The following is a 27,655-nucleotide window of genomic DNA, read 5'->3' on the forward strand; positions in this document are numbered from 1 at the left end:
TGTGTGTGTGTGTGTACTGGGGGTGGGGAAGAGGTACATGTGTACAGATGTGGGTGCCAGATAAAAGGCCAGAAGTCAACCTCAGACATTGATCAATCCCTAACCACGGTGCATCTTGACTTTGAGGTTTGGCCAGGTACTCCCCACTCAGGCAAGGCTGGCGGCCATTGTGCTGAGGGATGTGGCTGTCTGCATCTCCACCGCATCGGCATTACAAGCATAAGCCACCACACCTGGCTTCTTAAATGTGTGCTCTGGGGATCAAAGTTAGGTCATGGTGCTTTCAAGGCAAGCCCTTCATCAACTGAGCCCCCTCCCCGGCCTGAGAGCAAGCTCTTCAGTTGTCCACTCGGTGTCCATTTGTCTCCGTAACGAGTTGAACATACAGTGCGATCCATTTGGACTCTAGCAGATGCCGGTAGCACAGTGCTTACTGAAGACACTGAAATTGCTGTGTTTTGGCTCCAGGTTGACATGATGAACAAGATGCTGTGTTTGGTAAATTTTGCTAAAGAACAGCTTTTTAAACAAATAGAATTTCCTGGCAGACAGGGTGGCAGCCCGCAACAAAGACTTCTCTTCTCGGGCCTTCAGAATGACTCAGAATCCCATGCTGTCTAGAGGTTAATCAGACAAAACCTACCAGAGCCAGACAGACAGAGAAGATGGCCCTGGAGCAGGGCTGTTAGTTTCTAGCAAGTACCTGGGGCTCCCCCCTTTCTTTCTTCTTTGTGAAGTGAAGATAACAGTATCACATTGTCAAGCGTGTGTCCTGTGGGTTGCATGACTTAGCCCAGGTGAAATGCTTGGGGAATACTTTGAGACAAACTCCCCTCCTTTTCCCTCAGCCACACTGAGCCTTGGATCTCCCTGCTCCACATAGGGTCACATGTCCTCTTGGGTCCTAGTGCCCATCCTCCCTCCTCACAACTCTACTGTAGGATGCCCTTATGCTGACCTCCCCTTGGAATAGTGTCAGCCATTGCATGCCGAGAAAACTAGACATGCTGGCACACAATTTTAATCCTAGCACTAGGGCGGCAGAGTTAAGTGAATCTCTGTGAGTTAGAGGCCAGACTGGGGCAGAGTGGGGCCTTACCACCACCCCCCCCCACATACACCAAAATAAAATTAAATAAAACAAGAAAAAGTAGAAGCACTATTGCATCTCAGTTGCAACCCTAGAACAACACTGTCTGATGCTATGTTGCTTGGTTTTCTCCTTGCTGGGACCAAATGCCTAGCAGTAAACAAATATGGCTTCTTCTGTTAGAAGGGCACAGCCAGAGATGGCTGCCCACATTGCAGAAGCAAAACAGATGACTGCTGGGCCTCAACTCCCTTTCTCCGTTTTTTTTATCCAGTCCCAGACCCCAGCCCATGAGATAGAGCCACTTACATCAGATCGGTCTTCCCACCTCACTTAGTATAATCTAGAAAATCCCTCAGAGTCATACCCAAAGACTTGTCTCCTAGGAGATCCTAGAGCTTCTCAAATCAAAATCAGCCACCGCAAATGATAGAAGTGGCATTTTTATTGTTATATCCCCTTCCCCCCAATTTCAAATTAGCCATAAAGAAAGAGCCGATAAGGATACTCAGCTCTCAGCACCCGTCCATGGTAGCTGAATCGGAGTACTCAGAGTCTAGCACCATTCATAGAAACGGCTGTGGTACTGGGCAGGCGTGGAGGTGGCAGCCCAAGGCAGCATAGGACCAGCCCTTGCCAGCACCGTGAGGAGAAGGGAGCAGTCGACACAGAATACGGAAGCTTGATGCTCCGTGTGCCTGAGGCAGAGACCCACTCCTCCGCTGGCCAGTGGCATGAAGATGCCCAGGTGACCCCAAGGCCTCCATGGCCAGCATCCCTCCAGTAGTCTTTCTTGCCTTGCTATTCCAGCCCCCCTCCCCAATGTCTGAGTCTCCCAGAAGGTCCTTGGTCGTTACCACGCCGTGTTATGATCGTAGAGACAGTGAGCAGGGGGTAAGCTCTGATGTTATAATTTTTTTCCAAAATATTAAAGTCCCGAGGCACTGTCCTCTAAGTTCCCGTTCACCCGCAAGAGCGGTTTCTAACTTTATTTATGGCTTTCATCTGTGCGAAAGGGAGCCGAGATGCATCTTAGAGCTTCCATATCCCCGAGGTTATTGACTGAGGAGAAGGAAGGGCTGACATCCTCAGCAGTTTTCCTTTGCCCGAGGACCCAGGAGCTCTCTCCATCACTGCTCCCTCTTTACAAGACACTTTAAGCGCCCTCTAATCCCATCAGCTCCCCCACCCCAAGGGGTTGACTCAAACACTAGTTGGGTCTTTTTTCTCTAAACCCAAATCATGATGGAATTTAAGGCTATATAAATTGTGATCAGGAGGCCCTGGCAGATTGAGATGAGAACCTGAAGGAAAATTAATTTTTTTTTCTAGAAAATAGTATCTTCAGTAAGGAGCAAGGCAATGCTCTGAAGGAATGCAAAACTGAGGGGAGTGGGGGCAGGTAAAGGGAAAACAGAAAGAGCAGCCTGTCAGTCACCACATCATGAAAAGGAGACACGCACATGCACACACACACACACACACACACACACACACACATGAGCACACACATGAGCACACACACACATGAGCACACACACACATGAGCACACACACACATGAGCACACACACACATGCGCGCACACACACATGCGTGCACACACATACACACATGGGCACACACACACACGGGCATGCACACACATACACACATGAGCACACACAAACACATGCGTGTACACACATACACACATGGGCACACACACACACACACACGGGCGTGCACACATATACACATGGGCGCACACACACATACACATGCACATGCACACATATACACACACACAGGCGTGCACACATCCACACATGGGCGCACACACACACGGGCGTGCACACACATACACACATGGGTGCACACGTACACACATACACACACACATGGACACACACACACACATGTACATGCACACACATGCATACACACTCAATAGAAGTGTTTCCACGTTTGAGATGGGACTCTAGAGCGAGCCACCAGTTCAGGAGACTAGGTAATGAAAACAGCAATTTGTGACACTGGGAATACCACTCCAGGGTCTCCTGATTGTTCAACAAGTGTGAGTTCAGCAAAGCACTATAGGCTAGTGGTCATATCTGTCACTCTCCTGTCTGTGCACCAGCTCCTGGGTCCCAGAAACCTGTTCTTACAGAACTCCTTGTGGTAGGAACAGGACACAGCAGAGGCCTCTGTGTGAATGCAGAGGAAGAACTTGGGCCTCCTTCCATTCACCACTGAGCCAGAATGCTCTCCTGCTGGCCCAGAGTTCTTCCTGGAGGAGGGGTGACTTCTGGCCCATCTGCCTCAGGTATTCCATTGTCTTGCAGGCTATCAAATTTCCTGGGAGGTGTACGGGAGGAATGACTCTCGGCTCACACACACCCTCAACAGCACGACCCACGAGTACAAGATCCAAGGACTGTCGTCACTCACCACCTATACCATCGATGTGGCTGCCTTGACCGCCGCAGGCGTGGGTGTGACCACGTCATCCACCATCTCTTCAGGTGTACCCCCAGGTCAGTGGATCTTGGCACCCATACTTCACCTGTGCTTGTAATCTCTGACCCTCTTGATCTCTGCATGGCATCTCCATGCAGAAGCCACAGAGTGCATTAAGAACAAAGGTCAGGGCTTAGCCTCCTGCTGAGACATGTGAAGGCACGTGACCCTGATTCACCCTCACCCTCGACTTCCCCAGTATCTCACTGCCTGTCTCTCAGAGTGTGAACACAAGCAGATGTGGCTAGAAAGGACAGAGAAGAGTGGTCTCCGTGGGACTAAAACATGGTCTCCACACACAGCCCAAGGCTTCCACCCTCTAAGGCCCACAGCCAATGACCACATGGATAGTAGAGGCCTTTGAGAAAGGGAAATGAGAAATATGTTGAAATTAAGTCTAGGAGGGGCTGGAGATGTGCGCAAGGTTGTGGGTTTGATCCTCAGAACATGCAAACCAGGTGTACGATAATACACTTATAATGCAAGGGTTCCCCAAGTTAAGGCAAGTAGATTCAGAGTTCAAGGCCATCCTCGGCTACACAGTAAGTTGACAATCATCCTGGGTTACATGGGACCCCACCTCAAAAAACACAAAGACCATGATGCTTAGAGCTCCCACTACCAAAACGTTAAGAACTGGGGTTCGTAATAAGGAGAGGTGGGTCTGGGGAGGTGGATCAGCCTTAATAGCACGTTACTCTTGCACAGGACCCAGATTCCACGTCTGGGCCCCCACATGGTGGCTCACAGCTGAGTATAACTCCAATTCCAGGGGATCCAATGCTGTTTTCTGACCTCGGAGGGCACCAGGTATACACATGAAACACATACATCAATGCATGCAAAGCACTCATATGCATAAATAACTAAGCCTGAGAAAGAAACAATAGTAGACACGATGATGAAAGAGGGAGCAGTCTACAGGGTGTGGGTGGCCGCATTCAGCCGGCCACTGTGGCAGAATCTGCTCGTTAGTGTAGAAATGGCTGACACTCTTTCTGTTGGGTCCCTTTGAAATTCACAGGATCTTCCTATATACCCAACTCAGCTCCAGAGAACAAGCACTAACTCCTGCCCTCAGTTTTAAAGCTTCTGTTGTGCTGTGAAGCCTCGCAATACCTGTGCATACAGGGATGGGAAGTTGTCTTGGGTCCACTGGCTCAGTCCTAAGATTAGAGCTGTCAAGTCTCCTACCATTTAAAAGATGCTAAGTGAATGCTGGAGAGATGAATCGCCGGTAAGAGCACTTGCTGCATGAGCAGGAAGACCTGAGTTAGGATTGCAGCATCCACTTAAGAAGTCAGGTGTAGTTTCAGTCAAGCCTGTAAGCCCAGCATTGACAGGGATGAGGGGGAAACAGGATTGCTGGGGCTTGATAACTACCATCCTAGCTCCATATTCAGTGAGAGACTGTGTCTCAAAAGACCAAGGTAGAGAGTCACAGAGTGACGACCTCCCCTGGGTTTTGTACATGCACATGTGTGTGCACCTGCATGCATACATGCACATACATCACATGCACATACACTACATGCATGTGCACTTTGTACACAGTGTGTATGCATGTGTACACACACATGCATGTCAGCACACACACATGCACGTCAGAACACATATGCATGTACACACACATGCATGTCACCACACACATGCATGTCTCCACACACATGCATGTCAGCACACACACATGCACACATGCATGTCAGAACACACACGTGCATATCAGAACACAATACACATGCACACATACATTCATGTCAGCACACACACATACATGCATGTCAATTTTCCTTATTTGACAACTATGACAACTGTATTCATAGAGGCCCAGAAAACTCACATGAACTCAATTCATATTTGCTCATCACTTCCAGTTCAGTCTCATAACCTGATTGTTCTGGAGAGAGCTGCATGTGTCTAAAGATAATGTAAAACAGATGAAATGTGTGCACTGAAGGGAGCCTCCAGGAGACCGTAGGAGTCTCAGAAGCCTCAGGAGCCCCCAGTGACCCTTAGTAGCCCCCAGGAGTCCCAGGAGCCCTCAGGAGCCCCATCTATCCACTCTAAACATACTTCCTCTGAGACAAGATTTTGTGTGGAAGCAGAGGAGGAGATTGAGGGAACAGCTGAAGCCACAGGGCATCCTCTCCTGCTACCAGTCAGAGGTTGTGCTCCATTGAGTATAGGCCTAGCCTGCACCAGCAGGAGGAGGTGTGGCCAAGCTTTTCTATATCCACCTGCAGATAGTGGCCGTTTCACAAGGCAGTGGCCCTGACACTCACGGGGGAGCCAGAATTACAGGTGCTTGTCATGCCACTGAGAGTTCGGCCCCACCAGAGGAACTAGTCCATGGAGGTGAGGTTAGACTCCTGAGTTTGCCTTGGGATAACTTCTCCGTTCCATAAGTGTGGAAGGCCATCACACTAAGACAAGACAGGGTTGGTTTAAGTCTTTTGCCTACAAAAAGATTCCTCATGAAATACATTTTCCTTCTGTGTGTGGTTCATGTGCACACATGCATGTGATGGTCAGGGGGCAGCATCTGTTACCTCCCTTCATTTCATCTTATTTTGAGACAGAGTCTCTCGCTCAACCCGGAGCTCACTGATTAGCTAGAGGGGCTGTCCAGCAAGCACAGGATGCCTCCCCAGAACTGAGGTTATAGGGGTCAGTTGCCATACCTGGGTGGAGAGGCAGGCTCCTATAGGACCTTTGGAGCATGCTCAGTGAGCTAATGGAAAAGCACAGTGTGGCTGGAATTATTGCTTGGCCTTTAACCCTGAGTCATGGGGGTGAGGATTTCCAGGTCCTGAGTTCAGGGACAGGTAGGGGCAGGGTGATCTTCCACTGGCCTGTTAGCCTACATTCTGAGAGTCTGAATCCAGTTCCTCATGCTTGAACAGCCAGTGCTTTACGGACTAATCCATCTCCCCAACGTGTTCACTGATTTTATCCTGATACCCAAAATACTTATAGCCCCAGTCACAGATTGAAAATACCATTAGCACATGATATTTTCATAGCAGTGGCCCTGATGTGAGCACTGTTTTATATGTTAAAATGGAGCCTGCACCAGGGAGAATGCAGGCTGCACATACAGTGTGAGTTACAAGCTTTTGTGGCCTGGACACTGTCCACCCCTGACAGGGAGTGAGTGCACTGACCTTTGGAGGCCTCTCTACATTCAGCAGTCTCTGGGCTATATGTCACCTGGAACTGCAGTGAAAGATGGGATCAGAAGGAAGAGGACAGAGGCATCTACTTTGAGTGAGCTTCTGATAGCCACCATGAAGCAGGATGCTGAGATGCTGCCCAAGCTGGGTCACCTGTGCTGGAGGGCTGTACGGAGTACTACCCTGAGTCCTGCAGGAAGAGCCTCCTGCGGCGGTGAGCCCTTCTAAGGAGCCAGCTTTTGTTTGCCAAGCTACAGGTTTATGTCCATTAGACACTGAAGAGCCATTTTTAAGAATCCAGAGAGCCAAGGACTAGAAAGAAGAGTCACTTGTCCTTCGCTTTAAACATTTTCTGCTTCAAATTCATTAAGTCAGATACAGAAGGACACTTAAGATCCTAGAGACCCTTCTTGTGACAATATCAAGCTGTTACCGAAGGGGCTTTATTTTCCTGTGGCAAGACCTGCCTTCAAATACCCGAGCAATGCAAGCTAAGGCATTTTCCCTCAGGAACCTGAAGAAATCAAGTGTACTTTTTTTCCTTCCTCTCTCCTTCTTTCCTTTCTTTCTTCCCTCTTTCCTTGTCTCCTTTCTCCCTCTCCCCATCTCTCCCCTCCCATATTCATCCCCCTCTCCTTCTTTCTTTCTCTTAGATTCTAGGGATGCGATCCTGAGCCTTGTGTATGCTAAGCAAGTGTTCTACCACTGAGCTACATCCCCGCCTTGTTTCTGTTTTGCCCTGTTTATTTGTTTGTTTGAATTTTTGTTTGAAATAAGGTCTCATGTATCCCAGGCTAGCCCCAAACTTCTTATATAACTGAGGATAACCTTCTGCCTTCATCTCCTGAGTACTGGAATTACAAAGGTGCACTGCCATGCCTAGTCTTGCAGTGCTGGGGATCAAGCTTAGAGCTTTGTGGGTGCTGGGTGAACCCCACCTGCTGAGGTATACATCCAGCCCTTTGTCTGCACTTTTTAGAGAAGTTCTTCTCTGCATTTTCCCCTTCCTCTCTTTAACCTATATCTTCCTTTGGGAATTTCTCACTGTAAACACTTCATTGAACTTGCAAGTAAGCCTGGCCCTTGACAGAGCAGCCCACTAGTGTCTGAGTGTGAGTGGGCTTAAGGCCAGGAAACCTCAGATGATGGCGCTCACCTTCCACCTTATGTCATTTCCAGAAATGAGTCCAGGAAAGAGTTCGGCACTGTTACCTGCTTTTGGTTGTCTTGGAAACCCCATCCAAGGCCTACAGATTTCCATCCCTTTCTCAACCATGACTTCCTGGGCATCATGGGAACAGGGAAAAGAAGTCAGAAAGTCCTTTTTTAGTGCCAGGGCAGGAGACTGGAGGATGTAATAATGTTCTTTTGTCTTTCTTTGCACAACAAGTGCCTATTAATTATCTGTTCTGTTCAGAGATGAATAAGACAGGAACCTTCTAATGCCACTTCAGGTGGCCTGAAGAACAGCGGGTGGCACTGTTAGAGGAAGGACCCTGCTGTGAGGCCTTGCTGGGGGAAGCTGCAAGGCTTCTCACTCTCCTGGCATGGTAAACAAGTGCCTTTTGCAGTAAAGAGTCCTTTTGAAGCTGTTTCCTCCCTGACAGTGCTTGGCACCCTCCCTAAGCTTTGACAGAAGTTAACTCTCTTCCCATCTCTCTCATCCCCCCCTCTAGACCTTCCTGGCGCTCCATCCAATCTGGTCATCTCCAATATCAGCCCTCGCTCAGCCACTCTCCAGTTCCGACCTGGCTATGATGGGAAGACGGCCATCTGCAGGTGGATTGTGGAGGGGCAGGTATGAGTCTCATGGCTTTGTGTATCAGTTACTTCTTTTTAGTGCTATAGCAACATGCCTGGCACTTAGCAGCTTAAGGAAGGTTTATCTTACAGTTACAGATACCCTCCATCAAGACAGGGAAGACATAGAAGCAGGAGCTGGAGCCAACTGGTCATATGATAATCCATAATTAGAAAGCAGAGAGGAATGATTGCTGATATTTAGCTCATTTTCTCCTTTTTATTCAGTTCAGGACCCCAGCCCGTGGGATGGAAATGCACAGGTTAAGAGTGGGTCTTCTAACCTCAACTGACTCAATCTGGAAACTCCCTCACAGACATGGCCAAAGTTGTGTCTTCTAAGTAATCCTAGATGCTATCAAGTTTGCAATATTAACCACTACCCCCTGGAAGCTGGTGCTTCCCAGTACAAAGATGATAAGGACCTGCCCTTGGGGATTGTTGGCAGTCCTTGTAGAGTGAATCCTCAGGTGTCATAGGAACTCCAGGAAGGCTAAAAGGGGCTTGGAGGGAAGATGGAGACAGAAATAGCATCAGACTCTGGGGACAGGATAGGCAAAGATGAAAAGACCGGGGTCCTGTCAGATGGTCAGAGAAGTGAGAATAACTGAAATCCCAAGGACTGTTCCAGAGTGGAACCCCAAGTTAGATAGCACAGATGATTGGTTTTTAAATTCTACAACACAGCTAGCTTCCAGACTAGGTACGGCTTGCCTGGCAGAGAGCATCATGGGTTTAGTGGCCTTTCTAGAGCAGGCTCTGTCTCCAGGTACTGTTTTGGGCATGGAGGATCCAATGGTAGTTTATGCTATGGAGGGAAACATTCTCTCCTGTGTGGCAGCATCTCCTTCTTCAGGGTATGTCTGGAGACAACACAGTACATTAAGAAGTGATGGAAATATCTACCATATTAGCCCTAAGATGGGTCATGGGAAAGACTCAATGTAGTGCAAAGGCATATAACAAGCATGGGGGGGCTTGGTTATGTAGGAGGGCTGTGTGGATAGGATCTGCTGGCATGAACAAATACCACTCATTCTACCAGTTCCATATTCTGATAATGGAGAAAAAGATTAAGAACCAAATTGTGAGCAGTGAGTGGTGAAGTTTGGAAATAACTTCTGTGTGATTAGTTCCTGGTGACCTATTACTATTCTTGCACTGGATAGGAGAAATCTCTTTTGGGAATTGACTGTGAATTACAAAGTGAATCTTATGTATACATGTACAAAAGTTTTACCAAGTCCACCTTTCTGGAAATCTCTGTAGAATCCCTATAGTATAAACCATCTAGATAGAAGTGATTCATCACTGGGGCTGAGACTATTTACTCGAGAAAAATAAGATTTATCTGTATTTCATATATAATAAAAAAGACAGAAAGAAAAAACTCACCATTAATAAAACAAAAATGATGGTAGAAAGCAGAGTTTGAAACTCTTAAAAGAAAAATGTGCCTGTGGAAAACTAATTGTCACAGCTCAGTGTTTATTGGTCTTAGTTGTTGAGCAAGCACTAAGGCACACCTGTTGTTCCTTGAAGCATCCTTATACTCCTTGTTTCTTTCTCTCTCATCTCTCCTCATCCACTGGCAGCCACTTGTTTTTTCCTGTCACCATAGATCACATATCTTTTTTGTTCAAAAGAATCAACTTCCCTTTTCCCCAGTGCCATGCCCTGTTGACAACACCTAGGCCTTGGAAAGATCCCTGCATGATTCCTTCTAGTGGTACCACTTAGCACTCTTCTGTCCCCCTGTGTTCTTTAAACCAGAAGTTCATCACACAAACTTTATGAGATAGGTCTCCCTCTCTTCTTCCTGCCTGCCTTCCTTCTTTCCTTCTTTTCTCTCTTTCCTCCTTCTGAATCCTCAGCACACCGTGATGTTCTGAGAATGTTGAGGTAGATCAAGAAGAATCTTGATTAAATAGAGCAGCATATAGGAGTGAACTGCCTGGTCCCTGATCACTACTCTGTTATTTCTCCCACTGATATTTTCTCCAATGGATTTATCCATGCATACTCTTTCACCTGAATTGTTGTCTTTGGACATTTAGAATGGTAATTTCCTCATTCTCTCAACCTTCACTCAACCTATCTCTGGAACTTTGAAGAGGAGCCCTTGCCTTTATCCCCCACATTTTTTAGGTACCCTAAAGCCAGGAAGGTAGAAAACCACTTAGCTCTCTTTTCTTTCTTTCACCTGTAAGTTATCAAAGTAAGGCACAGCCTACTTCTTCCAATATTAAACAAATTTACTTTCTTTGTGTGTATGTCCTATCTTTTTCCTACCATTGCAACAACTATAAAAACATACACATTTATATTCAATGTGTTCCAGGTGTACTCACTGTTCTATATTAATCAGTGTGTGTGTGTGTGTGTGTGTGTGTGTGTGTGTGTGTGTGTGTGTGTGTGTGCACGTGCGCGCACGCATGCATGCCATGTGTATATGTGCATTCACGTATATCGTGGTTCATATATGGAAGTTAGAGAAAGCTGTATGGTGTTAATCTTTACTGTCACCTTGTGTGAGACAGTATCTCTTGAGGGTTGTGTAGACCAGGTGAGTTTGCTCCTGGGCTTCTGGGAGTCTCCTGCTTCTGCCTCTTATTTATTCATAGGAACACAGGGATTATGGACATATGCTACCATATCCAGCTTTATGTAGGCTCTGATGATTCAAAATCAAGTCCTTGTGTTTGTATGGTAATCACTTCACCCATAGAGGTGTTTATCTCCTTTACCCCATTGCTATTCATTAAGCCCTAAATTTGTTCATCCTTATCCCTTTGTGAACTAGGTCTCTTGACATGAAGTCATTTTATTTTCTGGTGGTACATGGTGTTCCAGGACATGGTGCCTTCCTGCTCCAAGCTCATATGAGCTATTCCTACATAGACTTCAAGTAGTCCCAAGTAGCATTTAAAGATCATAACCTGAGCATCAAGATCTCAGGGAGCTCATTGGTACCATCTGCTCATTGCGTCTAGACTTTTCAGGTCAGGAGATTGTCAGATTTACTTATTCTATGTTCATATGTGTTTTGCCTATACACACATTTATATACCGTACATATCTGGTGTTCATGGAAAACAAAATAGGCCATCAGCTTAACTAGAACTGGAGTTAAAACAGTTGTAAGCCATCATGTGTGTCCTTAAACTTGAACCTAGGCCCTCTGGAAGAATACCCAGTGCTCTTAACCACTGAGCTATCTCTCTCCAACCCCTAGAAAAACATATTTTTAATTTTTTTGTTTTGTGTTTTTACACCAAAAGGTCACAGTGATATTTTCAGTTCCAATCAAATATCATTGTCCTTAAATTTATATCTTATACTAAATTTGCCTTATACTAAAATTAATTTTTCAGAAGCCCCAATGTTCTTACTTTCTCTGCCTTATTGAATATAAAACCATGATTCCAACAGATTAATCAACGAGACTACCGAATGCAATGTGTTTGTCCTTGAGTTTAATTCTCTCCTATAATCACAGCCAAAATGCTGAGCTTTATAAAAGAAATCACCCAATAACATTCTTCTTTCTGTGCTTTCATCATCAACTTGTATAAAACTAGACACATCCATTTCAGATATTGTCTTCTTTTGTCTTGCCTATTAGCAGTTACTTTATATGAAAATCATTTCACCTGAGAGAAATTGCTACAGCTTTTCAGGATTACTTTCACTTTGTAACCATTTACATTATTGCAAGTTTGTAACCATTTACATTGTTGCAGAGTCAAAGCTATACAAAAGTGATCTGCTGGGAAGTCTAGTTCTCTCGCCTGTCACTACACTACCATGCCAACTTGAATTTTGGTCTATCCTTTGTGTGTATGTGCTCATGTATGTGCAGGTGTATATATGTGTGCACATGTGTACCTATTCATGTAGAGATCAGAGGTTAGCCTCAGCTCTTGTTCCTCTGATACTGTATACCTTATGGACTTAGGGCTCACCAAACTGTTTCAGCTAGCTGTCCAGCCAGCCCTGTGGATACTCTTGTCTCTAATACCCAAACATGGATTATAAGTGTTCATCAGCCATGCCTGGGTCGTTTTTACTTGCAACTCAGGTTGCAAGGTAAGCATTTACTGAATGAGCTACTACTCCTGCCCTCTGTTCTTCTCTTTGACAACAGAAATAAATCTACATATTTGCATTAGCTTTCTTATGTGGAATTCAGCCTCTTCTCTTCCCTCAGTGACAGTTACTCCACATCTGTACATTTCCTGGTGGCTCCCTCTATCTTTTTCCTGCAGTTGAACTGGTCTCTCCAGATCTTACCTGCTATAAATTATTTAGCCAGTCCTTTATGTTAGACATGTGGTTTCTACCACTGCTATCAACAAACTGACAAACACTGAATGCATACACAATACAAACATATATATGCAATTAAAGTTCTGCAGGTCACAAGTCAAGTGTGGGTTACATAGCTAATGCATGGTGTCCATAGGGCAGCACCCTCTCCAGAGACTCTAGTGAGGAGCTGATTCTGTGATGATTAATGAAAAGGTAGAAATCAGTTCTGTGTTGGAAGTCTGAGGTTTGGTATGTGGGAAGCTATGTGTCAGCAGGGTGATTCTAGCTGCTGAGGTCTCCTTGTTGGGTGTCTTCCCATCTTGAAGGTAAGCTACAGAAAAGTGGCTCGTCTTCAGGCTTGGCCTCACCTCACTGACCCTCTTCCACTGCTTTGTACCCCTGTGATGGCTTTGGGCCAAATAATCTCACTGTTTTATCTGGATGCTTTTAGCCTTACCGCCATCAGCCTAGAGTCCTCAGCTATGTGCTGCACCATGTGCATAGGTTCCAGGAATCAAAGGGGACCCGGTTTAGGGAGGAATTTTCTACCAAGAAGTCTGTCTTATTGTTTTGTATTTTTTGCTACTGTACCTTCAGATTAGAACCCAGGCATGAGGCTTATGGGTCAAACAGCAACTGCATTCTAACTCTTTCCAGAAACTGTCAGACATATTTTCTATGGGTCTGCACATTGCATGCTCATCAGAAACATGTATGTAGCAAGAGTACAATTAAAAGCCTAACTTTCAACAGAATTAAGTGCAACTTCTGAGTCTTCTCTTGCGTACTTCTGGATAGGTAGCGAGGCTTTCCTAATTTGTATGTTCTGAAGGAGACCTAACCAATTTCCTGCCCCCACTTCTATTCCCATAAGCACTTCTGTGCATTTATGAGCTTTCCCTTCCTTCCTTCCTTCCTTCCTTCCTTCCTTCCTTCCTTCCTTCCTTCCTTCCTTCCTTCTTTCTTTCCTTCTTTTCTTCCTTCCATCCTTCCTTTCTCCCTTCCTTTTTTCTTGCCATCCATCCATCTTTCTTTCTTCCTTTTTAAAATTATTTACTGCTGGGCTACCCAAGAAATTGTGCCTGATAGGCAGATGCTCTACCACTGAGCCACACCCCAGTCCCTCACTGGGGGATTCTAGGCAGATGCTCTACCACTGAGCCACACCCCAGCCCCTCACTGGGGGATTCTAGGCAAGGGCTCTACCACTGAGCCACACCCCTAGACCCTAACTGCCACTATACCACTAAACTACATACATAGCCCTTTTTATTACTTATATTTTGAGACAAGGTCTCATTAAGCTTCCCAACCTGGACTTTAACTCATCCTATAGCCAAGCCTAGTCTTGAACTCTTGATCCTCTTGCCTTAACATTCCATGTAGCTGGAGTTGTAGGTCTACCACACCACATCAACCTTCTTTGTCTGTTTTGTTTCCTTTTACAGTCTTGCTGAGAGAGCTCAGCTCCTTTATCATACTAAGTTGAAGCTGTGATAGGAGACCATCTTTCTTATTTCTAACTTTAAAGAAATTCTTTAAGGTTTTATTATCAAAAATGACATTTATGGAGGGTGTCCCTCTTTTTTATAGCTGGTTTTTCTGTGTTAAGACAATTGTTTTCCAATCCTGGTTTGCTAGGGCATTTTCTCCTTGTTCTTATTATTATTTTGCATTTTATTGTATTGGAGCAGATAGGTGTGCACATACCACAGCACATATGTGAAGGTCAAAGGACAACTTGTTGGAGTCAGTTCTTCCTCTCTCCTGTGGGTCCCAGTGACAGAACCCAGCTCATCGGGCTTGATGGCAAGCCCTGCTGAGCCATCTCACTGGCCCTGATATTCTTTTCCATTGAGCTTAGCTTTTCCTGGCTTCAGGTTGGACTTACTTTTTAAGACCAATGGCTGCACATTTCATCTGTCCCTGCCACTCTGGGTGCCCCAGCAAGAAAGCTCTGGGACCTGTTACCCACAAATAGACCAAGTCCCTGCTCCGTGGATCCTGGCTCTGCTTCTCTGAGGCTATCAACAGTCCGTCCAAAGCAATCTCTTAAGAGTCTACCTACACTGTCACCGTTTATAAGTCTCTGCAGTGAAGGCTGTCTTTCTTTCTGGCAATGGCGTGACCTTTGTACCAGAAACTCCCAGCAGCTGAGATTGCCCACTCATAGCTGCACAGGATTGGATCCCTCGACCTTCCATCACGGAGGAGAGAGGGGTTTATGAGCCCCTCCCAGAAGGTTGATAGGTGTTTAATAGTTACTGAGGAAGGGAAGGAAAGAAAGAAGAATTATTTTCTTCAGTAGTGTAACCCCTGGGAGGGAGGAGGGGATTCATGGGAGTGGGAGGGCAGCCAAAAGAAATCAATGGAGGACGAATAAGTTCAAAATACATACACACACACACACACACACACACACACACACACACACAATATAATATAATATATATATTATTTTAGATATTTAGTATATGCCAGTAATAAGCTTTAGTTGCTGTTGTTGGTTTCCCACTAAAAAACACATTAGAAGGTTCGAGGAGAATGCAAGAATGCTACACAGAGCTCCAACCCCACCCTCACCTCCCTCCTACCCTAACCCCCAGCCCCACCCTACTAAGGCTCACACAAAGCCCCTCCAGGTTCTGCGTGCTGTGCCAGGACCTTCTCAGAGTAACATGGTCTGATTCCAGGACACAAACACGCCCAGCTTTTCCACCCCACTGGTCACCTTCAGCCATAGACATAATTTTTGTGACTTAAACAGTTTTGAAAATTATCAGACACTCATGTCCTACAAAGCTTCTCAATTTGGGTGTATTGGAACACTTCATGAATTTTCCAGAATCTTTGCTTTTGGTCCTAGCCATCACTGGGAGATTCTAGGCAGGGGCTCTACCACTGAGCCACACCCCAGCCCCTCACTGGGGNTGGGGGATTCTAGGCAGGGGCTCTACCACTGAGCCACACCCCAGCCCCTCACTGGGGGATTCTAGGCAGGGGCTCTACCACTGAGCCACACCCCAGCCCCTCACTGGGGGATTCTAGGCAGGGGCTCTACCGCTGAGCCACACCCCAGCCCCTCACTGGGGAATCCTAGGCAGGGGCTCTATCACTATGCTACATTCCTGGACCTCTTTACTTTCTATTTTGATAGAGAATCTCAGCAGGTTTCCCAGCTTGGTCTTGAACTTACAGACCTGTCCTCTCTTAGTAGCTAGAATCACAGGTCTGTAATACCAGGCCTGGTCCCAGTCAAATCATGCCTACCGTATTCCCAATATTTCAGCCCCACCTTGTTTTTCCTACTAGATTCAGCAACACTCGGTGGCTCTGGCCCTGGTTGCTACTTATTTAGATTTAGCTGTATGTACATCTGCCATTTTCTTTCCTGGTCATCTCTCCCAATGCTTTCCCTCCTGGTTCAATTTCCTTTCCTTTCGATTACATCTGTTCATTGTTTTCACAGTTGCAATGCTGGGAATGTTAACATCTCCCGTGGCACAACCAGGAAATCTAGAAATATCTTTACTTTTACGCTATCCTCCGAATGGCAATTTAGCGTTATAAGTGCCGGAATAGAAAGCCTGAAGATAATAGCGCAGTTTCTTCTCGTTACTATTGCTGATGCTGGAGCTTGCTTCCACCCCGTTTTACTCTGCCAATAATCAAGTATCTTAGGAGCTGTATTCTGTACTCTTGAGTAGCTTTACTATATGTCAGGTCTAGAAAGCTCTTTGGTTCATTTTTTCATGTGTATGTATAGTATGCATACATGTGTGTGGTTGTGCTAGTGTGCGTGTGACAGTGGAAGGCAGAGGTTGACATAAGACATCTTTCTGGGTTGTTCTCCACTTTATTTACTGAGGGTCTCTCTCATTGACCCAACAGTCTAGCTAGCCAGTTTGCCCCAAGGATCCCCCGTTTCTGCCTCCTGAGTGCAAGATTGCAGCTGAGCCCCTATGCCCATCAGGCCTTTCTGTGAGTGAGTGCTAGGTTCCCAACTCTGGTCCTCACTTTTACATAGCAAGCACTTTACCCATCAAGATAGCTCCCCAAGCCCCAGAGTGCTTTTGAAGTCAGGATGTATTAAATGCTTTGAATCTAAAAATTCATTTGTTCTGGAAAATTCTTTGTCGCAATCTGTTTGAATGTGGCCTCTCTACTGCCTGTTGTCTCTTGCCGGGCTTCTTACTGGATATAAGAAATAGCTCCTCTCTTTATCCTCCCAGTCTCTTACCATCTGCTTCCTATTTTTCTTGTCTTTATCTCTTTGTGTGCATATCTACATAATGCCCTCAGATGCAGCTTCCAGTAAATTAATTCTCTGTTGACCTGTATCTCATTGGCCTTTTTTTCTCTTTATAAGTTTTCAATCTCGGTGACAGTTATTTATACTTTATACAGCTCTATTATTTCTGCCTCTTAAAATAAATAGTAATAGTGACATATTCTGTCCTTGGTATTATTGGTGTTATTCATTTATTACTGGTGTGTGTGTGTGTGTGTGTGTGTGTTTCAAGTACTTTTGAATAGCAGCCTTGAGGTCAACTTTGAGAAACATTTTCCAGGACACTGTCTATCTTGGTTTGTTTGTTTGTTTGTCTGGAAACAGAATCTCTCACTGGCCTGGATTAAGCTAGGTTTGTTGACTATCAAGCCTCAAAGATCCTCCTGTCTTCCTAGCACTGGAATTACAAGCCTACATCATCAGAGCTGGCAACTTACATGGGTTCTGGAGCTCAAACTTAGGTTCTCCAGCTTGCAAAGCAAGTGCTATACCTACTGACCCATCTCTCCCACCCACATCTGATTCTCATTGTTTTACTTTGGTCTTTGGTTTTGGCGATGACATTGTTAAGACCGGGTCCTCTTCATGTGAGCCCAGTCTAGCCCTGGGCTCGTGATCCTCCTGTGAGAGCCTCTCCGGTGCTGGACTTACAGTTACACTAGCACCCAGCTGCAATCCAGCCCATGTACCTTTCTATGACTTCTGGTCTCGGGGGATTTGGTCTTTTGTTTGTTTTCTCTATAACCACCTTCAATGGTTTGGTGGTGCAATTTCATGTCTCTGCCCAATGTTTTTTAATCATCACTCAATGTTCCCTTTCTCTAGACCCTCCAAACCAAAGAGTGTAGCATGTGCGGCGTTGAGGAGAAGTGTTTCCATTCCCATGCATTAGCTCCCCTTCCAGCAGCCAGAGGCCCCTTTTCTCCCCAGTTATGTTTACAGAATGCAAGGAGGAGCAGAGTGGATCCTTCTGCTTATCTCTGCTGTGCAAAGGCCCTGTGGTTCACCTCCATGAGCCTCCTCCCACCCCTTGCTTGCTAATGGGGATCCTCACCCTGAACCAGCCACACTTGCCATTTCCCAAGCTGAGTGGCTGTAACAGGGTGTATTGTATTCGGCCCAGCTCCTCTCTGGCTTTTGGTTTCTGGGGTTATTCAGGCCACTGGATTGCAGGAACTGAAAGGCCTGTCTTCACATTCCTGAGACAATATTTCACTTACCTCAGAGTCTAAAAGTTGAAGTTTCAGAATGCAAAGTAGCTCTGTCCCCCTAAGGCTGGTTCCCGTGTCTGTCAGCTCTGTCCCCTTAAGGCCGGTTCCCATGTCCGTCAGCTCTGTCCCCCTAAGGCTAAGTTCCCTTGTCCTTCCCTGTTCTCAGCTGGCGAACAGTCGTCACCTATCAATAGAAGCCTAGATCCCGTCCCTGGAGGACTGGTTTCTTGATGGACCTCCAGGCTCTGTGGAGCATACGGAGGTCGGAGGACAAGAAGTTAGAAGGAAGCGGCCGCAGTCTCATCCTTGGTGTTTGAGAACCCGAGTAGCTGAGGAGACAGGGTGGGAACGTGTGTGCACACCCGGCTATGGCATCTCTCCCCAGCTGGGTCTTTGTGCCACTTGAAAGCAGTAGATTTTCCTTTCTGAACAGGCTCCCCCAGTGGAGTGCCGGGGAGGGAGGGACATAGGATCTCTTAGAGTGCAGAAAGCTGGGGTGCCTCTCACATGCTTCCAATGGAGATTGGTGGTAGACTGTTCTAGAAGGCTTTGTGTCACTGTCAGGACCATTGCAGTGCTGTGCTTCCCGGGAGACTCCACCATACACCTGCAGCAGCAAGCCTCAGGAGATGCTCCCAGGAAAGAGTTGGCAGGGAAGGTGACCTCAGCTCCTCTGATGCCAATAGAAGAGTCTAAAGCCCATCCCAGCCTGCCTGCCGCCTGACCACTGCTGGAGTTGTGAGGGTCATTGCCTGGGCCTGGGAAGCCCTAACAAGTTAGGCTTGCACCCCTCCTCAAAGAGACAAGAAACAATGAAGGGGGGTCAGAGGGGAAGAAGTTATTTAATGTGGCCATATCAGGATTAAAGAAGTTCAGTGTCCCCCAGTCCACCTTTGAGGTTCTGACATGGGGCTTAGACTGTAAAAGAGGACATGCCCTGTCAGGGGAGGCCCCACTGACATCATGGCCAGGACCCCAGTCTTTCCTGCAAGGAGATCTGAGTAGCCGTCAGAACCGTGTGAGACCTCTTTCCAGGAGACACGGTTCCCTCTGGCTGGCCTGGGCTTCTAGTTTTTCCTTATCCCAGCATGAGACTTCTGGGAAATTTCGTGAAATTTGTTTTAATAGACAGACCAAAGAGAGGGGCACAAGTGTCTCTTTAGAATGTCTCTGTCTCTCTCTGTCTCTCTGTCTCTCTGTCTCTCTCTCTCTCTNTCTCTCTCTCTCTCTCTCTCTCTCTCTCTCTCTCTGTGTGTGTGTGTGTGTGTGTGTGTGTGTGTGTGTGTGTGTGTGTGAGTGATATGCGCTTGTACATATCCCATCCTCCATTACTTCCCTGTATGGTCAGAGGCAAGGTCTCTCACTGAACCTAGAACTTGCCATTTCAGCTAGATTGACGAACTAGCTTGTAAGCTCCCCAGGTGCTACTCTCCCCACCTCCTCAGCACTGAAGTCACAGGTGATCACTGCCACACCTAGCTACTCTTACGTGAGTGTAAGTCATGAACTTGGGTCCTACTGTAGCTAGTCTTTGCTACTTTATGGGTTCTTCTTTTTCCCACCCCCATCACTAGATAGGATTTCTTCTTGTTTCTTCTTTGAGCACAACTACTAGCAAACCACAACCAATGCCCCTGAACAACCAACAACCACCCACCCTGCATACTCTCTGAAAAGTTCCCAGAATTCCAGTTGTCACAGGATCTCAGAAACTACCTGAAGCTGGCAAAACCATTGCTCTGCTACAGCAGGAGGTGAATCATCATCTGCTGTGTGAAGCAGCCCTGGATCCCACACCTGGGATTAAAACGAAAACATATTCTTATTATGTGTTTTTTTAAAGAAAGCAAAACTCCAGAGTTCTCACTCCAGGTCCTCATGGTTTACCCACTGAGCCATATCCCAGCGTCCTTCTGTAGAGTCTCTGCATTCCTGCCTCAGGACGGCGACACGAGGGACAGGTAGGGTGCCCAGAGGACTATGGAGAGGCTGGCTCATCAGGGAGCCTGAGGGACCCCCCTGCCCCATTTCCCTAGTGCTCTGGGGATTAGACTCAAGTCTCCCCCCTCTCCTGGTAAGCACCCCACCTCTAGCCATCTTCCCAGCCCCCTCCCTGCCCTCCCCCCCGCCCCACCCCCAAGGTTTTTGGCTTCAGTTCTCCTCAGTGAATTATGGGATGAAAGATGCTTGCTATCAGAAAAACCCCCTTATAAGACCCTTGTTGTGTTGATGCTCAGGTGTGGATTTAAAAGAGAAGAAGCAGCTTTTGTGGGTATTTCTGGCTCCATAATGCTTTGCTTAATTAGTAACCTCTGGCTGCAGCTGGAGCAGAGCAGCTCTTCCCACATTTTCACTCCAGTACCTGTTGTCCTTGGCCACCCTCTCCCCACCCCTTGCTCCTTTCCCTAGGCCCCTGCTGCACATGGCCCTTTGCTGCACTCTAATAGCCCAAATTGCCGCCCGTCTCCTGCAAAGCCTGCTCAGGGCAGGATTTTCAGTAATGAAGATGCTCTCTGTAACACTTTGGGTACAGATAAAACTGTTTCCATTCTGAAAATGGAAAGCAGGGATGGGGGTGGAGGGAAACCCACTAAGTGCTTATTTGTGCATAATAGTAGCCATTTTCTTTAAAAGGAGCTGTTTCAGAGAGTGTTATGGGCTAATAAAATAAAACACGAATCTGTTGCACGCTGGTCTCCTGGTAACTAAGGAACCGTGGAGATGGAGGTACCATGTAGCCCCAGTATCTTCAGAGGCAACGCTTACAGACACCAAGGTTACCCACAGTGTTAGTAGCCATCCTTGTTGAAGTGACTCGTGCCTGGGAGACACCAGGGCACAAGGTAATGCTATGTGTCTTCCCCCCGGTGTGTGCAGCAGGTTCCCGGGACTCGACTGGATGGAGCTGATAGATGGAAGGCCACGGGTGGCGCTTCGTTTTTTTTCAGTGTTTGCCACACGTGGTCATAAGGGTGAATCACAGGGTTATATGTTTTCTGTTTACCTAACAGGCCGTTTTATATGAAGCCTCTTACAATGCATACACACTAGGGGTGAATCCCAGGGCAAGCCCCAGGGCAAGCCTGATCTGAACAGCTGAGCTTGCCTGTCTCCCATTAGAGGCTTCTGTTCCCAGACAGAGCATTCCCTCTGCCTATGCAGCCAGGGATGGAAGTGTTTGGATGTGGGTCCCAGCCTGGGCATTTCCTCTGCACCCTCTGCTGAACTCTGTGGATCCACTCCTGCCTTTAGCCACACTAGCTAAGCACTGCCTAAGCTCCAGGCCCTGGACTTAGGGCAACAGAGACAAGACAATAATATACCCAGCATCAGTCAAGGAGAAAAGACACTCATGGAAGATACAGACACCAGAGCCTCACGGCAAGGGTCACCATGAGCAGAGGTTACCATGACTCCCGTGTATATACAGACAATCCCGTGTATGTATCAACAGTGCCAGCCTACTGTGGTTCAACTCAAACTCAGCTCCACTCTGCTACAAAAGCAATAGCCTACATGTCACCAGCCTTTTCTAGGTATTATTGCTTAGAGTTCTGTGGCCCACCATGGCTGTGTGTGTGTGCATGAGCTGGTTGACACTTTACTATAAAAAAGAGCTCACACTAAAGGGTCAGTGTGAGCCAAGTGTAGGCCACTGAGAATGGTTAATGAGGACCAGGCTAAGCTGGGATGCTTGGTAGGGTCAGGTCAGGTGTGTTCAGAACATTCTCCATATTCTCCATGTTCATTAATTTCTCTGTGGGTTGGATTTATTGTGACTAAAGCCTTCTAACCCAATGGGCATTCTGCTTGTCTATCCCCCCCCTCTGTGTGTGTGTGTGTGTGTGTGTGTGTGTGTGTGTGTGTGTGTGCGCGCGCGCGCGCGCGCACTACACATGAAGGGCAGAAGTAGATATCAGGTGTCCTCAATCACTTTTCCACATTTTTTAATGTACAAGATCTCTCGTTTAACCTAGAGCTCACCAACCAACTGACTTGACTGGCTGGTCAGTGCACTCCAGGGGTCGGCCTCCCCAACTTCTGGAGTTGCTGGCATGTGCTGACACATATAGCTTTTTGTGTGGATTCTGGGGCTCCAGAAACATGTCCTCATGAGTTCACAGTAAGCACTTTATTGATAGAACCATCTCTCCTGCCCCAGCATATCTGTTTGGGGGGGATGTTTTTCTCTTTCAGAGCTGGTGGAAGTTTAAAGACAGTACACTAGGCAGCCAGGGTTCTGCCAGGCCTTGGGGTTCTTGGAATGAGATACCCCAAACTAGACATTGGCCTGCTGGCTGCTGGTTGGGGCCAGCTGAGCCTGCTTACATGTGTGTGGCTGTGGGTGAGACCTGGGAGGGGCAGGATAGATACTTTAGGGCCGATGCCCCCTCAATCAGATAGTCATTGGAAAGGGAGCAGGGTCCATCAGAGCCAAGTCTGGGAAGTAAGAGCTGAGTCTGGGAAGCAGGCTGTGCAAGGATGAACAAAGAAACTCCCTCTTGCCTCAGTTTCTCTATCCCAAAACTTGGAGGCATCTAACCCTTTATCCTGGAGCTAGTATACAATATGTGCTTAAAAAAATGAAAAGAGAGACTTCATTCCCAGGGAGAGGGAGAGAGCTAATGTAGGCCTAAACCAGAGAAAACACAAATAGACCACCAGAATGGACTCAGGCCTAGAGTGTATTCGACAGTCCGGGGTCCAGGTGAGGCCTGAGGAGTTCAGAGGGAAGCCAGAGGCACAGAAACTCCCATGCTAGCTTCAATGGACAGAGAGCCAAGGTTGGCCACACTCCCATTGCATGCAGGGATCCACAGTCCAGAAGTCTCCCCCAGTTCTGGAGCTAGAACATTACTGGTGTTAATTGGGTCAGAGCCTGGGCCCTGGTAGCCCTAACAAGCTAAGCTCTCCCACCCCTCCACAGCAATGCCTATTAAAGAACCCCGTGATAGAGAAAGAGATGCATTCAATGTGGCCACCATAGGAAGAGAAAAAAGAAAAAGGTCTAGTGGCTCCCAAATGAATCCAGCTTTGTTGTCCTGACATGGAGTTTGGGTTTAAATAGATGACAGGGTTGTGTACAGCTACACCATCTTGGCCAAGTAAGGACCTCACACATCACTGAACCCTGACTGTCTCTGTCCCAGCCTCTCCAGCAAGGGCGGCTGACTAGTCGTCAGAACTGTGGGAAACCTCCTCCTGGGGGACAAGTTCCTCCTCTGGCTGGCACCATGCTTCTGCCTTTACCATCTCCTAGAGTGAGCCTGGGGGAATGCCAGTTCTTGGGGCACATTTTCTCGAAAATCTGATAGCAAAGGAAGGGTGCCAGAGTCTTAGATTATCTTTGCTCCTTCTGACAACTACTGAGAGGAGAGACACTACCAGTGATGCACTCAAATGGAGCCCGAGTCTGGGCTCCTTTGCCCAGTAAAAGTTACACCCAGAAATAGCAAGAAGCTAGCCAAGCTTCATCTCAGGCCCCCGGCTTCACCTGGCCCAGGGGGTGGGGCATCTCTGCAGGCAGGTCCACCTGTTCCTGCTCCCCCCCCCCACACACACACACACACACGCCGCAGCAGGTCACCTGCTTTGGGAAGTGGACTGCTGCAGGAATACTAAGCAGTTCTCATAGCTCCTACACATAAATGTCCTGCACTTGTTGTCTTTGTAGGGGGGAGAGAGCGAGCATGCGCACATGCACATGTTTACACTGCATGGCATATTTGGCGGTCAGATTTCAGTCCTGGCCCTCAATATTGTTTGAGCCAGGGCCTCTTGCTCACCACTATTTCATTGGGGTAGCAGGCTTGGAAGATCCTGGAAATTTGATCGTCTCACTGTCCCATCTCCTTACTTTAGCTCTGAGATTACACGTGCATGCTGCCCCCACCAGCTTTTATGAGGGTTTGGGGATCTGAACTCAGGTATTCACACTTACACAGTAGGCACTTTACCCACCAACCCACTTCACCAGCACCCTTCTGTATTTCTGTCATGTGGTTACTGTCCTTGTCTGTGTGGAGATGTTAGCTGGGTGAGACCAGGATCCTTGCCATCCAGGTCTTGGCTGTGACCTCACACTGAGACAGGGCCCAATATGCACAAGGCAGAAGCCAGGGAGCTCCTGTTGAGCCAGCAGACAGACCAAGCCACAAATGCCACCTGGGTCAGAGCAGCCCAGCTGATGGAGAACTCCTTCCTTAAAGCACCTGTCACATCTCTTTGACTTACTGTCACCTTGCAAAGTGACAGATTCCACAGGCCACATCCTCTCAGCCCCGCTTCAAGCTCTGTAAGATAGCATGTCTGACCCCACCCAGGTCACCTCCTGTCCTCCCCTGTGGATGATGTGGACCCCGGAGGAGCATCTGTTAGCCTTGCTGATGTAGCAAACCCCACCATCGTTGAATTCCCTTTTCCTAATAGGAAGAGTGACATTATTTTCCAGCTGTCTGGCGTGTGTACAGAGGAAAGCCGTCAGCAGCTCTAATGGGCCCTTCAGCAATAACACAGTGATCTGCATAAATCCACAGAGACAATGTCATCTTTTGCTCTGCCGTGGCACTTTCCCCTACGCAGTTGGGTTCCATGGTGACAGGTGACAATGTAAGGCACTTGGATATTTCCACATTTGTTGTTTGTGTGATTGGCCCTAATGATAGCCATGCAATGACTTCTCGTCGTGCTCCTTGACCACCACAGGAAATCTGTAAGGCGTAAGGAGCTTGGACTCGGCCTCCCTGCTTATTAGTCTATCAGATCCTTTTAGTTCTGTTACAGGGACTCTTGAGGTTCAGTCATGAAGGACCTGCTACAGAACCTGAGGATCCCCAGCACCCGTGATAAAGCCAGGCCGGATAGCACATACCTGTAGTCTCATCGCTAGACAGGAAGGAGCAAGAGATCCCAGGGCCTTGTTGGCCCAGTCTAGCAGAATCAACTAGCCCCAGACTCAGGTAGAGAGGAGACATCAAAAATTAAGGTGGAGACTGATAGATGAGACCTCTGGCCTCCACATCTATGTGAACGTGTACATACAGACATCCACAAATGCCTACATGTATATACATGCAACACACGCAAACATACATGACATATACACTCCACTCATACACACATACACACATCACCCACAGAATATACATACACATACTACACATAATCATACCATATATATACTTCCCATACACACACATCACATACATGCTTCTCATACACACATATGTATTTTCTATACACATGTATATACCACATATATACATCTCACACACACATACATATCACATATTGCTTCACATACACATATTATACATATCACATTTTTACTTCTTATAAATGTATCATATATATATATATATATATACTTACACACATACATATCACAGATACATACAAAATGTACACATATCATATATACACTCCACTCATACACATACACACACCACCCATAGAATATACATACACATACTACACATATCACACATAATCACACCACATATATACTTCCCATACACACATACACATCATATATATGCTTCTCATACACACATATATATTTTCTATACACATGTATATACCACATATATACATTGCACACACATATACATATCACATATGTGCTTCACATACACATATTACACATATCACATTTATACTTCCTATAAATGTATCATTTATATATATATATATATATATATATATATATATATATATATATTTCCACACACATACATATCACAGATACATACAACATGCACACACATCACATGTGCACATACCATATATATACTACACACTTACCATTACAAATACCATTTCTGGAAACAGAGGTCAACGGGTATATGAACCTCAGCTGTGGGACCAAAGTCAGTATCACCAGGGTGAGCTTCACCGGGTTCAGAGTCACCAGGGTGAGCTTCACCGGGTTCAGAGTCACCAGGGTCAGGATCACCAGGGTCAGAGTCACCAGGGTGAGGGTCACCAGGGTCAGGNTGAGCTTCACCGGGTTCAGAGTCACCAGGGTCAGGATCACCAGGGTCAGAGTCACCAGGGTGAGGGTCACCAGGGTCAGGATCACCAGGGTCAGAAACCCAGAAAGTGTTCTGTGTAGAGAAGGCTGAGAGAAGTCTCCTCCTGGACAGGGGGGGCTCTTAGAGAGAGTTGCACCCCTAAGGGGAGAGAAGGGAGGAGTGGGAGGCTATCTCAGAGGGGACACTATAAAGAATGGTGACTGGATGGACTGTCTTAAAGGGGATAGGAGACAAGTGCTCTGGATCTAAGGCTGGTTTATTCTAATGGATATAGTAAGCTTCCCCCATGCCTTTGGAAGGTAATTGTGACATGAGTATGGAAGCCCCTTGTATGAAGTTAATGCCTTTATTAAACAGACTGGGATAAGGCATGAGGATAGAGCACATGCCTAGAATCCCCCACTGAGGGGCTGAAGTGTGGCTCAGTGGTAGAGCACCTGCCTAGAATCCCCCAGTTGGGGGTTAGGAGTATTAGTCATTAGTAGAACACTTGCTTAGAATCCCTCAGCTTGGGCCCAGGGTTCAATGGCATACATTGAAATACTTCCTAGCATACATGAGGCTCTGGCTTCCATTCCCTACATTGCATTTAAAATGAAAATAGTACACTAGAGAGTTCCCACCCTCTTAATACCGTGTGAGGGTTCCAATCGTAAGTGGGCTGTCACCATCACGTGCCAGTCCTGGGCTTGCAGTCTCCAGACTTGGGAAGGGATGGTTTCTGTGGTGTGTGCTGCAGCAGCCTGAAGCAGCTCAGACTCAGCAGAGGCTGCTAGCCTGAGCCTGGGCAGCCCAGGCCAGAACAGAGGCGTTCTCTTTTAGATTCATTGAGCCAGACCATCATCAGCATACTCCAAGTAAAGGCAGCTAGCCTCTTAGGTGGGGCCTTATGATGGGCTAGCCAAGTCCACAAGGGAAGCTCTGTTACCAAGGACTTGGCCATTTGGGAGTCCTGAAGGTGGGGCTTGAAACGCCAGAGGGAGACCAAGAGAGCCAGTGACTGAGAAGCCCCAGGTCACAGATTAGGACCAGAAAAATCCAGAAGAAAATGCAGACAGCTATTTCCCACTCACAGGATAAGAACATTAAGGCTGGGGAGACAGCTCTACTGAACTCAAGTTCAGTTCCAAACTCTCAGTGTAAAGATCAGGTATGAGCCGGGCGTGGTGGCGCACGCCTTTAATCCCAGCACTCGGGAGGCAGAGGCAGGTGGATTTCTGAGCTCGAGGCCAGCCTGGTCTACAGAGT

The 27,655-nt window shown here is 47.0% G+C and overlaps 1 protein-coding gene across 1 annotated transcript in view; it reads left to right on the forward strand.

Moving 5' to 3' along the window:
• Positions 1 to 27,655, forward strand: part of Sdk1 (sidekick cell adhesion molecule 1) — a 953,795-nt gene that overhangs the window by 787,692 nt on the left and 138,448 nt on the right. The window contains exons 21-22 of the mRNA XM_021222746.2: positions 3,414 to 3,605; positions 8,438 to 8,559. Coding sequence (XP_021078405.1) covers positions 3,414 to 3,605; positions 8,438 to 8,559 — 314 coding nt within the window. The remainder of the gene's footprint in view (positions 1 to 3,413; positions 3,606 to 8,437; positions 8,560 to 27,655) is intronic.

Source organism: Mus pahari, chromosome 23, assembly GCF_900095145.1.
Source record: "Mus pahari chromosome 23, PAHARI_EIJ_v1.1, whole genome shotgun sequence".
Taxonomy (NCBI): Eukaryota; Metazoa; Chordata; class Mammalia; order Rodentia; family Muridae; genus Mus; species Mus pahari.